This window comes from Vigna unguiculata, chromosome 4, assembly GCF_037176805.1.
Source record: "Vigna unguiculata cultivar grain cowpea cultivar isolate G323 ecotype 2 chromosome 4, ASM3717680v1, whole genome shotgun sequence".
Lineage (NCBI taxonomy): Eukaryota > Viridiplantae > Streptophyta > Magnoliopsida > Fabales > Fabaceae > Vigna > Vigna unguiculata.
Window position 1 is genome coordinate 36596313 of NC_140795.1, and position 15032 is coordinate 36611344.

The 15032-nt window shown below is 32.5% G+C and overlaps 1 protein-coding gene and 1 pseudogene across 1 annotated transcript; one reads left to right on the forward strand and one right to left on the reverse strand.

Annotated features, from left to right (window-relative positions):
* Positions 1-1518: 1518 nt before the first annotated feature.
* Positions 1519-5580, reverse strand: LOC114180705 (receptor-like protein EIX2). Its single transcript, XM_085672029.1, has 4 exons — positions 3830-5580; positions 3422-3529; positions 1664-2951; positions 1519-1575 (listed from the first exon to the last, which is right to left on the reverse strand). The coding sequence occupies exons 1-4, from the start codon at positions 5545-5547 to the stop codon at positions 1519-1521; spliced, it is 3171 nt and encodes a 1056-aa protein (XP_085528155.1). The 5' UTR covers positions 5548-5580.
* Positions 5581-6223: 643 nt separating this feature from the next.
* LOC146887105 (B-type cell cycle switch protein ccs52A-like) lies at positions 6224-8001 on the forward strand (annotated as a pseudogene).
* The last annotated feature ends 7031 nt before the right edge of the window (positions 8002-15032 follow it).

Sequence of the window (15032 nt, forward strand, 5' to 3'; positions counted from 1 at the left end):
TGTGGGAAAATCCATAAGTTACTTGTGGAACCTTCTATTTGTTCCTTCACCTTTAACATGAACTATCGTTTCCCCTCTATCATGTGTGGCATTTGTGTTTTTCTTTGTGTTTATGAAGTTTTACTAGTTGTTCTTGAACATTAATGTCACAGAGTGCTTATTACATGAAATTATGAAATAGTATATGTGAATATGATGAATGGGCTATGTATGATTGTTTGGTATGAGGAACTCGGTGTGAGATTATGTTTTATGGAGAAGTGATGAGGATATAAGTATAAAAGAGAATCAATGGAATGAAATGGTTAAAGGTGGATTGCATCTTTGTTTTGAAGTGCTGGATTCTGAGGAAGTGTGATGATTTTAAGAGAGTGAAAGTGAATATTAATGGAATGGAATGAGAAAAGTTGATTTGAATTGTTTGTTGCATAAGGGTTATGCTTCTAAGGAAGAAGTGCAATCCTCACTAGTAAGTCGTTATGCATTGGCTAGGGATATGTATTGGTCAGAAGTTATCCTGTACTCTACTAGGTTTACAAACTCATATTGAGTGTTATGGCCTAGGTGGTGAGAGTTTAAGGAGGTTCTTATGACGGGATTAGGGGTGGAACCACTAATCTAGCGATGCCATAAGTAACTTACCATGTCCAGAGGAAATTAATTCATGTTGGTTAGGATAAGTGGAGCCAAGGCCTTCGCCGCAATCCACTTTTGGTTAGGCCAAGTGGAGCCAAGGCCTTTGCCGCAATCCACTTTTATGATAGGTGCACAACTTCTATGTCAGAGTCAATGCATAAATCTGGGTAATTGAATCTATAGAGTTTGCAGTTATATGTTTGGTATTTCTTTTTATGAATGTTTGAAATATGTTATTTTATGATGTAACAAGTTTAACTATTATATGATTATTTCTTTTATAAACTAGCTACCCTTGCACTATGTGTCTCTTGTTGTTTGTCTTTCTTTTGTGATGGTCACCTATTTGTTGAGAGCAGATGAAGTTGCAGCTTTAGAGGTACCTTTAGAGGTTGAGGAACCATCCATTAAGCTAGTGAAAGGTTTCTAGGAGTTGTAGTAAGTGGTTAACGTGTGTATAGAACTTGGTTGGTTTTAGTTGGTTTATATAAGTGATATATTTTTATAGTCCTATATTCTTTAAGACTGTATTAATATATTTTATACAATGAATAATTTGTTTTGAACACTATGATGAAAAATCCTATTTATTAATTTTAAGCTACTGAAACTGGGATGTTACAATCATACTATATATATATATATATATATATATATATATATATATATGTATATATATATGTATGTATATATATATATATATGTATATATATACATATATACACATACACATATATATATATATATATATATATGTATGTGTATATATATACATATATACACATACATATATATATATATATATATATATATATATATAATGCGAAAGCTTAAGTAAATATATGTAAAAGAATTGAAAATATAACATTATTACTTGATAATCTACTTGCACCATTTGTAATTGGCGAAATTCACTACTACTGTCACATAAATGTCACCCTGTTAAATTTTCAAAGAATTTGAAATAAGCATGTCTCCAAGAATGTTTAAATAAGATTGTGCCAAACACCGTCCAAAAGCTTATTACAAATCCCAATGTCACACTGATGTAAAATCCCCTATTGCTGAAAAGAGAATATTGATGACTTTCAATAAATGATTCTTGAGTTAGCCCATCATGGCATAATTTTTGTAATGGTAGTCCACAAAGATTAAGATTATCTTCGTAACTGGAGATATTAAAACTTTGTAATTGTGTGCTTGTTGGAATAACTCCACTTAACCGATTGTGTGATAAATCTAACATAGTGAGTCGATCAATTTGAGCAAGACTTGAAGGAATTGAACCAACAAGTTGGTTTCTTGACAAGTCAAGAAATTCAAGTGATTTTAACTTTCCAATATATGAAGGAATTTTCCCAATCAAATTATTTCTTGATAAATTCAATGAGATCAGGTCAACTATATTCTCTATTTCTGTAGGAATTTCTTCTGAAAATTTATTGCTTGAGAGATCAATACTATTTAAAAGTAATAGTTCAGTAGTCTTGAATTTTTTCTCTAAACCTTTCCACATCAAGAATGCTTTCAATTCATATGATTCAATGTATCCTCTACTAGTTATAGCATAATACATAGGGCTTCTATAATAACTTGAAAATGTCTTGTTAGTCATTGATGTAAAATTATGTATACATGAAGGAATTTTTCCAGATAAGTTATTCAATGATAGATCCAATATTTGAAGGTACTTTAGATAACAAATTTGTAATGGTAAAGTACCATTGAAATTATTCCTTCCCAAACTTAAAATTTTCAACACTAGCATTTTGCTCCCAATCCAAGCAGGAATGTGCCCTGATAATTTGTTTTCTGACATATCAAGCATCACCAACTTTGTACAACGTCTTAGGGAAAAGGGGATCTCATGTGTTAAGTTGTTGTTTCTCAATAACAATACTTGAAGATCAAGAAGTGATCCTATCGAAGGAGGAATCTTTCCTGAAAAATTGTTGTCGCTCAAATCTAAATAAGATAATAACTTAAAATGGCTCCAACAGTCTGAAATGTGTCCAAATAATTGATTATATGAAAGGTCTAAATGATATAATAGTGTTTCATCTGGACCACCAGCACAAAGAAATGGAAAAGAATTTGAGAAATTATTATTTGATAAATCGAGAAACATGGAACCTCGTAGAAATTGCGGAATATGACCTTCAAATTGATTTGATGCAATATTCAAGGAAGAAACAACCCCCTTACTAGACAAATTTGGAATTATACCATGAAGATTGTTGTTTGAAATATCTACTAAACTCAAATTTCCCAAAGCCAATTTATCCCAAAACCACCTTGGAACCATATCCATTATGCTAGTATTTTTTCAGGACCACTAGCACATAAAAATGAATGCGAATCTAATAAATTATTATTAGATAAATCAAGAAATATGGAACCTCGTAGAAATGGTGGAATAGGACCTTCAAATTGATTTGATGCAAGAATTAGGAAATCAACAATGTTCTTTCCAAAAATATTTGGAATTATACCATGTAGACTATTGTTTGAAATATCTATTGAACCCACATTTCCAGAAGCTAATTTAGCCCAAAACCACCTTGGAACCATATCCAATATTTTAGAATTTGAAATGTCAAGTTCGTCATATTTATTTTGCTTTCGCAACCATTTGGGAAATGTACCTAACAAGCAAGATTTCAACCTTATGGAACTCAATTGAAAAGGTGGGATCCAATTTTGGGTAAATGTTAAGGTTAATGGGTTATTAGATAAGTCCAAGTAAGATAACTTGGTTACATTAACAAAATGGTAGTCAGTGAACACACCATTTAAGGAATTTGACTGTATGTCTAATTCTTCTAGTTGAGGTGGAAATTGAATATTTTTTAAAATCTTTCCACTTAGCTTGTTTTCACCAATAGATAACACTCTTAAAGATGTGAACATTGAGAGGTCAATTAGTGTGCCATTGATTTCATTCATGTGTAGATATAATACTTCTAATGAATATCTAGCACATCCAGATAAATGATGAATTATTATTGAAAACTCTACACTCAATTTGTTATCCTCCATTCTTAATGAGTGCAAAGCGCATGCATTTCCAAATGATTTGGGAATTCCACCTTCTAGAAAGTTTGATGAGATTGATAAAGTTTCCAAGTGAAAGGGTAAATTACTATCTTCTCTTATCTTTCCATTCAGGTGATTGTTTGAAAGATCCAATGACATCAAAGCTGAAAAAGCTGAAAGGTCAGGAATCGTACCATTGATTTGATTTTCTTGCAAGCTCAAATGTTCTAATGTGTATTTAGCGCATCCAGACAATTGATGTATTATTGTTGAAAGCTCATCACTCAAGTTATTAGCCATCATGTCCAATGAGCGCAAAGCACATGCATTACCAAATAATTTCGGAATTCCACCTTCTAGAAAATTTGACGAGATTGATAAAGATTCCAATTGAGTTGACAATTTATTACCTTCTGCTATTTTTCCAGATAATTGATTATTTGAAAGATCCAATGACTTCAAAACTGAAAATGCTGAAATGTCTGGTAAAGATCCATTAATATAATTTTCTCCCAAATTCAAATCTTGTAGTGAGTATCTAATGCAACCACTAGATAAACTCTGAAGAATTGATGAAAGGTCTTCGGTTAAATTGTTTTGATGCATGTATAAAGAATGTAAGGTGCATATATTCATGAAGGATTTCAAAACCTCACCCTTGAAACTATTAGAAGAAAGGTCAAGGATCTCAAGAGAATTCATTGCCATGCCAAAATGTTTGGATACAGAATCCTCCAAGTTGTTATAAGAAAGGTCCAACTCAACAAGGTTGGAAGTTATATTTGACACCCATTGAAGTATCACAGGTGACGTGAAGGCGTTCTCAGAAAGATCAAAGGCCAAAAGAGAAGTAGAAAAGTTGAATTTGAAAGGCCTCAATGAAAGGATAAAATGATCAGAAAGGCTACAATCAATTAAGCTTAGCTCTCTTAGTTTTGGTAGCTTGGCAATGTTTTGCAGGCAACTATGACAACTATTAAGACCATGTATGGACCACAAGTAAAGATGGCTTAAAGAAATGAAATTAGACAGCAACTTACCCCTATCGTTGAATTCGAGATCTCCATTATAATCTTCCCCACCAAGATAAAGTTGTTGTAAGTTAGAAAGACTTCCCAGTTGAGATGGTATATATCCTTCAAAAATATTGAAGCTGAGGTCAAGATGTTCCAACTTAGAAAGGTTTCCGAGTTGGGATGGTATATTTCCTTCAAATGAATTGAAAGCGAGATCAAGATACTCCAGCTTAGAGAGACTTTGAAGTTCGGTTGGTAAATTTCCTTGAAAAGAATTGCCTCTGAGATCAAGATACTCCAACTTGGAGAGATTTCCGAGTTGAGTAGGGATAGAACCCTCAAGATTATTCGAAGCGAGATTAAGGTATTTCAAATGAGAAAGAGACCCAAACTGACTTGGAATTTTTCCGTCAAAATAACAGCATGAGAGATCAAGGTATCTCAAGTTCCTGAGAGAACCAAGAAACTCTGGGATATGTGAAAAAGAATTGTAACTGAGGTTGAGATACTTTAATTGTTGCAACTCAATCAATGATTGGTGGATCTTTCCGCTGATATAATAAGACCATGATTCAGTTTCATAATCATACTCACCATGAAGGTCGAGGCTTACGATATTAGCAGTGAGGTTGCTGCAGCAAATCCCTTTCCATTGGCAGCAATCAGGAGTGGTCCAAGAAGACAGCATGCCATGGTGATCAACAATGGAAGCTTTGAATCGGAGGAGTGCTTCCCTCTCCCTTTCTAAGCATCTTATCTCCTTCTCACCACCAACAATCTGGAATGCCACCAAACACACCATAAATATTATCACTTTCAAACCAATCGGACTCATCACTGACACTCTAATGCTTATCATCACAAACACACAATTCTTCTTCAGAATGTATTAAAAGAGATGATATTGGTATAAGGTTACCATTCCCAGTCAGCCATATATATACCATTCCAGATTCACCCAACCTACACAAACTACAAACATTACATATATGATATAGTCATGTACTTATGGTTAAAATTCAAAATAATTATACAAAAATAATATGCAACAAAATTTTATAATTATTATATTGAAGACGTAACTTTTTGGTGAAGACTATAATTTTTTTTTTAACTCAAATGTTTATTCTGCATTAAAAGCTAAAAATATTTGGAGCAAAATGTTACTTAGTTACTACTATTTTATGATTTTTGAAATTCTGTGTTGTGGTATACTAAGTTTTAAAATTTTAATATAGTATTTTATATTTTGAAAAAGATTTATTATATATTTTTAATATAATCGTTAAACATGTTAACAAAATTATTGGTAGATGTGTCTATTCATTAACACAAAAAAAGGCCTTTAACGTCATCCTAATAACGTCTGCTTAAAAAAAGCCCAACGTTAAAAATGACCGGTGGCATTTTTGTAAATAACAAGACCTTTTTAACGTCTGACGTGGAGCGGGCAGACGTTACTTAACGTCTGTTAAAAAATACCCCGACGTCACTCAAAAAAGGACGTCGGCCCCCTGCTCGACAGACGTCCCTTGATGTCGGACCAGCGCGCGCCAGACGTCCCTTTACGTCGGCCCCTCCCACCCCCGACGTCACTTAACGTCGAACATAACACCCCCGACGTTAAGTTTTAGTTTATCTATGCGCGAAACGCAGAAACCCTCGCGCTGTTCATCGTTTCCGCGAGAGTTCCCGCCGGCGACGCCATTTCCGACCCCCTCCAGGTGAGTTTCGAAAGGTTTTCGCCATCAAACTTGTTGGGGTTTGATTATGGGTTGATTTTACGCGTTTTGAACCGATTATTTTCCATTTTCATCCCCATTTGCAGCGTTTTGAGATTCGTCCCACTTGCTCTTCGTTCCCATTTGGCCAACAGTGTGCGGAGACCCTAGAATTCCTCTCAAAGTTCGTCTTTCAATTAGAAGAGGTTAGTTCGTCCCACTTCCTAGTTCATTTTATGTTTTTTCCCACCCACCAATTAAACAATACCTGAGTCTAATTATTGTCCATGTAGATTTGGGATGCTTCTCGTTGCAAGAAGATAAGGTCTATGGAGGGTCATCGGTTACGTGTTGGAGCCTTGGCCTGGAGTTCATCTCTTTTGTCTTCTGGCGGCAGGGATAAGAATATTTATCAAAGAGATATCCGTGCACAAGACGATTTTGTCAGTAAACTGTCAAGGCACAAATCAGAGGGGTCAATCTTGTTTTTATTTCTTACAGTTTCATCTTGTCTAACTATTCTACTGTACATGATATCCAACAACATATTGATTTTCCTTTTTATTTCTTTAGAGGTTTGTGGACTGAAGTGGTCTTATGATAACCGTGAGTTGGCATCTGGAGGAAATGACAACAGAGTACGCAAGTGCAAACTTAAGCATTCTTCTGAACTATTATTCTTTATTCTCATGCACAAGTACTAATAATTTTTTTGGCAGTTGGTTGTATGGAATCAACACTCAACTCAGCCTTTCCTCTTACATGGAGTCAGTCATCTCCCGTCACCCTTAGAAATCCAGTTCTGGCGGTAAAATCATTATTTGCTCTATCATTGTATAGAAACTGAGACATTACAATGAAAATAGCTTGTCTAGAGTTTATTATACTACTGTAAAGTTGTAAAAAATGCCTAAATTAAATGTCATTTTAGTTGACCATTCATAGTTGGGAGGTATGATTCTTTAAGTTTCTTCCGGCCTATAAATTGTTTTAAGAACTTGTGGCATTTACCACTTCAAATATTAAGACCTTTAGAGATACATTTTCTTAAACAATACCTGCTCTGCGCTTTCCATTTTCTTAATACAAATAAAATGGTGTTCAACCTTTATATTTGGCAGGTTTGCAATCTCGTGTGGTCTAAAAATATCAACGAACTAGTAAGCACACATGGTTACTCCCAGATCCAGATAATTGTTTGGAGATACCCCACAATGTCAAAGGTACACCATCTATTGTGATAAGATGTATCTCTTTTCTTATTTTTACTTTATTCAAACCTGCTTTACCACCATTTTTGGTCCTTTGATGCAGCTGGCCACTCTTACTGGCCACACATACAGAGTTCTCTATCTTGCCATTTCTCCAGATGGACAGGTATTTCAGTTCTTTAACCTATTCCTTTTTCATCACTCTGTCTTTGATTATGAAAATGAGTTCTTTGTCGTATCATCTATATGTTGTGTTTCTGCTTGTGATGAGTTATACTGTTTCAGACTATTGTAACTAGAGCTGGAGATGAAACACTTAGGTTCTGGAATGTATTCCGATCCCCTAAATCACAGGTAATTTACTCATTTAAAGATGGATAAAAACAATTGAAGCCCTGCGACTTTTTTGTATTTGTGAATATAGTACGTTTAGTCATACTAGGAACTCTATCACTATTACTTTGACTAGAGATACATTAAATTCACTTTAAATAGTTTTTATGACAGCTGCAGTTTTCATTTCTCTTTCTTGTACTTTTCCCCTTTGAGAAATAACTTTTAATTTCAAGTTGTTTTGCATTTTATTAAAATGAGTGGTGTATCATTACTTGAATTTATCTATTTTATGTTTGTTCCTAGAAAGAAACTAAGTATATAGGACAATTATTATTTGTGCGTATGAAAAATGCTTTGTATATCTTGTTCACGTGGGATTAAAAAATATTTAACCAAAAATACAATTATATACTGCAAAAACTTGATCAACAATCATCATGCCAATCATTTTACTTCATGTCATATATTGCTTAAATATGTTTGATTGATGGTTAATCATCTAGTTATCTCTGCCAACCTTAGTAAAATGATTTAGTGTTTAGATTGGATTGATGGTTGTTCTCATCAAGTGATGGGAATAAATCCTTTTATGTTAAATTTCACATGACCATCCCATGTAAAAAATTTTAGGTGTATGGATGTTGTAAAAACAGTCAATTTTTTTTTTAAATAGAGCAGTTTAACGTCTAGTGTGCTCTGACAGATGTTATTTAACGTCTGACCGTACCAGGGCCGACGTTATTTAACGTCTGTTGGGCTCTGACAGACGTTAAATTGCTCAGGTTTTTGGCTCATTTCAACGCGAAAATTGACGTATGTTGTTATTGGCCCCGACGTTGAATAACATCAAACTCTTAATGGACCGACGTCAAGTGACGTTTGCTATTTTTTCGACGTTATTTTGACGTCACTCGCTACAAAGTCGGTGTTTGGGCAGACGTCAAAAATCGAAAATATCGGACGTTAAAAGGCTTTTTTGTGTTAATGATTGATCTATTTATTAGTTAAAAATGACTAAAATAATGTTTTTAGAAATGTAAAATATTGAATTGAAACTTTAAAACTTTATTAATAAACAAATATCTCAACCAGTTCTCTTAAAGTGGAAATTTAAACTATAAAAAACACTAAAACCTAAAAAAGACTAAAAAAAGACTAAAGAATTAATCTAATATACGCGTAAAATAATTTATTGAGTTATGAAAATAAATTGTACAAGTTATTGTTCTTTCTATAAACTTTTCAAGTTGTCACCACTAAAATATTTAATAATATTTTTTAAAGAATATTTTGTTTTTCTTCATTATTGGTAGAATAACATCAATTTCGAAGCATAAGTTGATAAAAATATTTCTGCAAAATAACTAATTATATTTTTAAAATTAACAAAATTTTAGGGAGATGACTTCAAAAGTCTACTAAAAGAACAAAATAAGAAATGGACTTTAAAATTGATTACAAACTTTTATATATTATGATTTATCACCCATCTTGGTACACGAAGTAGTTTTTTTTTTTGCATTTTCTTAAATTAAATACGAGTACTTTAAGTAAAATGGCATGTGATTCTTAATAACTGTAGAACTTATCCTAATATTTATACAACCATTAAATTATATCTTTTATAATGAAAAGAAGTCCTTTCTCAGTTGGACATGCAAAAAATAATAAAAATAATTTACCTTCTAAAATTGAAGTTTCAAAACTTCTTTTTCATATTTTTCCTAACTTGTCATTAGGGCTTGAATAATTCCAATGACTTAAAACTGATAAAAGATAATACTACGACTTCAAAAGTCTCTGATTATAAATAAGTAAAGAAAACAATTTTGATTGGATAACAAATATTTATTTTAAAAATATTGTAATTTTTGTGGACAGAGTTTTAATTGAAAATAAAACGACCTTTGCGAGTGTAGTAGACGTGACATCCTATTTAATAAATAAATCTATGAGCACCTGACATGAAGTACATAGGTACTAATTATTACAGTTATCCAAAAATATATTTAGAAGGAAAGACTAAGGCACACCACGATGCCATGAACAAAACATAATAAGAGTTTGATAGTTGTCCAAAAAGCTTGCTCATAGAGCAAAAGATTACATAGGCAACAATGTCCCCTAAAGATGCTCTATAGAGCCAGATCCAACCATGGTTACTACACTGTCGCATTTCCACCATCCTGATGACCATTAGGGGTTCCTACATCTGCTCACACCAACAAATTGATGATCATTGCAAAAGGAAAAACCACACAAGAAAACAAACACAAGCAAAAAGGGTAAGCTAAAGTAAAAAGATATTTTGAACATGTTATATCAAGCAGATAATTGAAACAGATCATAGACATGTCGATTACTGTTAATGATTAGGGTTTTTAGAACAAACCCTAAACCACAAAATTAAAAAAACCCTACCTCTGCGACGAAGATGCAAACCCTCCACGACAAAATCTTCACAGAACGAAAAAAATCTTTGATGGTGGGTCATGCATAGCCTCTGAAATCCCCAATTCAAAGAAATCCCCAAATCCTAATGAATCCCTAAATCTAATTCGACAAATTATAAACCCTAAAATTCTCTAATTAAAATTAAAAGGCTTGCATAGTAAAGTAACGACCACGTCATTGAACAGTGCTCCACGTCACAGAAACGAACCACACTGCTCCACGTCACAGAAACGAACCACACTGGCCACTGTTCCGTTAACTATTTAGACGGAGTTAAGGACAAGAATATAATTGAATGAAATTACGAAAAGTAAAACCAAATTGAAAACAATTTCAAAAGTAGGACCAAATTGAAAAAACTTCACCAAAACTAGGACCAAATTGAAAAAACTTCACCAAAACTAGGACCAAATGACTATTTAAGCCAACTGCAAAATAACAACCAATCAAAATTAAAAAAAATGGAAAACAACTTTAAAATTAACAATATTATAGGAAGATGACTTTAAAAGTCTACTAAAAGAACAAGAAAACGACTTTAAAATTGATTCAAACTTTTATATATTACTATTTATCACCCAACTTTTGATACACAAAATAATTTTTCTTTTCTTTATTTTTTAAATAAAATACTACTACTTTTAGTAAGATGGCACATATATGTGATTCTTTATGTGATTCTTTAAGTGCATAATTTATTCTATATTTATACAACCATTAAATTATATCTTTTATAATTTATGAAAAGATGTCCCTTTCTAAGTTGGACATGCAACTTGTGACATCCCATTTAAATAGAGATAAATCTACTAAATAAAACATCACATAAATATAATATGAAATAGAGCATAAGACAAAGAGTATATATGTATCAAACATTACAATTATCCATAAATATACTGGAAGAAGAGTTACAACACAAAACAATACCAATAACAGAGTACTAAAAAGGCAACAGTTTAAAATAAAAGTTTGCTCATAGAGCAATTAAAGCATTAAGGCAAAAGTGTCTGCAAAAGATGCTTCCAGGAGCGAAAGACAACCCATGGCAGACTAGGTTGCAGCGTTTCCCTCATCACTTCGATCACCAGGGGTTTCCACATCTGCTCACACCAAATAATTGGTGATCATTGCAAAAAGGAAAACCCAAATAGAGAACATACAACAAACAAAAAGGATATAAGCTAGAGTAAAAATAATTTTGAACATGTTATAGCGAGCAAAAATTGAAACATATCATAAACATGCAACACAGTAGGCATACAATCATGTGATAGGAAACAAATAGGATGCTATATAATACGATCGGATTCACTGGACGTCTGCACTTATGGTGGCATTTACTGCTCTGTAGAGCCATTGCTGATGGATTTCATCCTACCGCGCACAAGGTTAGCCTTCAATCATCTAAGGTCATTATCCTGCCAAAAACTATTTATTAAGTTACGAAAATAAAATGTACAAGTTATTCTTCTTTCTATAAACTTCTCAAGTTGTCACCACTGAAATATTTAATAATATTTTTTAAAGAATATTTTGTATTTCTTCATTATTGGTATAATAACATCAATTTCCAAGCATAAGTTGACAAAAATATTACTGCAAAATAACTAATTATATTTTTAAAATTAACAAAATTTTAGGGAGATGACTTCAAAAGTCTACTAAAAGAACAAAATAAGAAATAGACTTTAAAATTGATTACAAACTTTTAAATTAATGGTGTTATTGCCTTTTTCATTTTATTTTTAAACCAACTCTAATTCTAAATTAAAAATATTTAATAAAAATATGCATTTTAATAAGAATATTCATATAACATTTATATACAAATTAAATTTTGTCTCAATTTGGAGAGGAACAAGAATGCTAAATTTAAAAACAAAAATTAGGACCAAATTGACTATTAAAAATTGACTTTGACACGTGGCATGATATTGGTTTGACACGAAATTTTTTTTTAATTAAAAAATTAAATTTAAAAAAAATGAAAAAATCACAAAATGACATATGGCATGAGCTTTAAAATAACAACCAATATAACTGAAAAATAACTGAAAAATAACAACCAATCAAAATTATAAAAAAAAAAAAAATGGACCACAACTTTAAAATTGAAAAATTATTGGAAGATGACTTCAAAAGTCTACTAAAAGAGGAAAATAAGAAAAGGACTTCTTTAAAATTTATTACAGACTTTTATATATTGTCATTTATCACCCAACTTGGTACACAAAGTAATTTTTATTATTTTTTTATTTTTTAAATAAAATACTACTACTTTTAGTAAAATGGCATGTATGCGATTCTTAACAAAATGTAGAACTTATCCTAATATTTATACAACCATTAAATTATATCTTATAATTTATGAAAATAAGTCCCTTTCTAAGTTGGACATGCAACTAATAATAAAAGTAATTTATTTTCTAAAATTTAAGTTAGAAAAATTCTCTTAAATATTTTTCTTAACTTTTCATTACGGCTTGAATAATTGCAATGACTTAAAAAGGATAAAAGATAAACACTAAGACTTCAAAAGTCTCTGATTAAAAATAATTGAAAATGAAAATAACTTTGATTTGATATGCATAAGAGACTTTGATAAATATTGCAATTGTAGAAACTTTAATGACTTACATCTCACGTTCTATACTATAGCGCGTGAAACATTTCTTTTCGGTCTTTAGTCTTTAAATTTTTGTCATTATTAAAAATTTTCATGAGATTTTTCTTGAAAACTTGTTTAAAAAATTTGCAAGAAGCAGGTAATTCTTTCGTAGATAATTATTTTCTACAAAATTATAAAATTCGTAAGTATTTTCTATAAAATTTGTTATGAAAAGTGTTTTATACAAAATATTTTTGCAAAAAATTGGCATCAATTTTCTGCAATTTTTTTTTCATAACAAAATTTATAAGTATTTTCTACGAAAAAAATTTCAATACAAAATTGGCAGAAAGTATGAGTTGTTTTAGTAGTGTGTCTAGACACTTTTAAATTATGAAAATAAGTTAAAAAAAGTAAGATTAATTTTTTTCATATGTTAAAATAATTTATGTATAAATTAAAAACATATGTTTTGAGAAAACTATATAATAAAATTTTAATGAATTAATAAAAACTAATTTTAACTTTTGAAACATTTATTACTATTTTCCACTTTCTTATTTTAAAATTATTTAAAAAATCATCTATAAACATATCCAACGTTTTAAACACTAAGTAGGGGGCAGATTGCATATTGAGATTCAAGGTGCATTGTGGCCAACCAACCTTATACTTCCATACTTTATTTTATCCCAATTAATTCGATTAGTTATAATGATTTTAATAAAGTGAATCTCTTATGGGATGTAAAACCCATTTTATTTCTATTCTCTTTTTTTGGTCCCAAGTCTTAAAGGATTATCCTAAGCAGATGGGCCTAATGACTGGTCCATGGGGTGCCAAGGCCCCTAAAGTAGTCAAGACTCCGATTCTACTCTCACTTTACCAAATCAAGCCTTGACTCCTTCCTCTTACATAACAGAAGCTCTGCTAGGGTTTAGGGCTCCGTCATCTTCAAGCTAGCTCAAACCCGCTTTCTACTCCATCTTTTTCGTTCGTTCCTAGAGTTTTGTGTTTTCCACGCTTGGCTGCCAAAGCCCCCATTTAACCCATTTCCAGGTAAGGGAAGTTAGAGTTTGTGTCTTAAGCTATATTGATGAGTTTTATGGCCATTTTTGTGATATTGAATGTATGATTGAAGTTTTAGTGCTGTGAATATGTACGGTATGTTTGATGTGAGTAAAATGTTTGGTCTGTGCATGCGTGAATAGTGGAGGGTCCTGCATATCTCGCCCAAGCGACCTGTCTCGCCTAAGCGAGACTAGCAGTACTCGCCCATTTCAGCCTGCGCGAGCTGTCGCTCAGGCGATGAGCTCCAGCTTTGAGCGAGAGCACGTCTCGCTTAGGTGAGGAGGTCTCGCATAAGCAAAAGTGCGTGACAGCGCCACTGTTCCTCTTTTCGAGCCCTCGCCTGAGCGAGACCCCTCTGCCTGAGCGAGAGGCTGGGCGAGAATGCACCAAGTTCTGTTTCCCTTGCCGATTCTTGTGTGATTAATATATTTTGGATGATTTGATCTGCTTAAAGCGTGGGATGCATGATGTGTATGTATGGGACTGGTTCATGGATTCAATATGATGGGATGTTTATAGAATTGATATGAAATGTGGAGGGATTCATGGAAAATGAGTGATGATGCTTGGCATGGTATTAGCATGATGTACGATTCTATTTCCATGGCTTTGGGGAGGTTGAGCTATGGTTGACTAAATATGAGATACGAATGAGGGTGGTTACAAAGATTAACATGATATTGACATGTGTGGTGAATATTTCATGATTGATTGAATATGTATAGTGTGTGGTCAGTGCCTAAATCCTTGAGATCTCTAGGTGGGATTTCAGGGTAGTGCTTCAGTGGTCGGGACGTAATTTCATGACTCCTGTTAATGGGTATCCATGGTGGTGCCCCATCTATATGGTTTGGTAAGGATTCAAGGTAAGGTTGCATCCTGACACTCTAAGGAGTTAGTTAGTCTCACTTAGAGCGGACTGACTCTTGTGGTGAGAGTA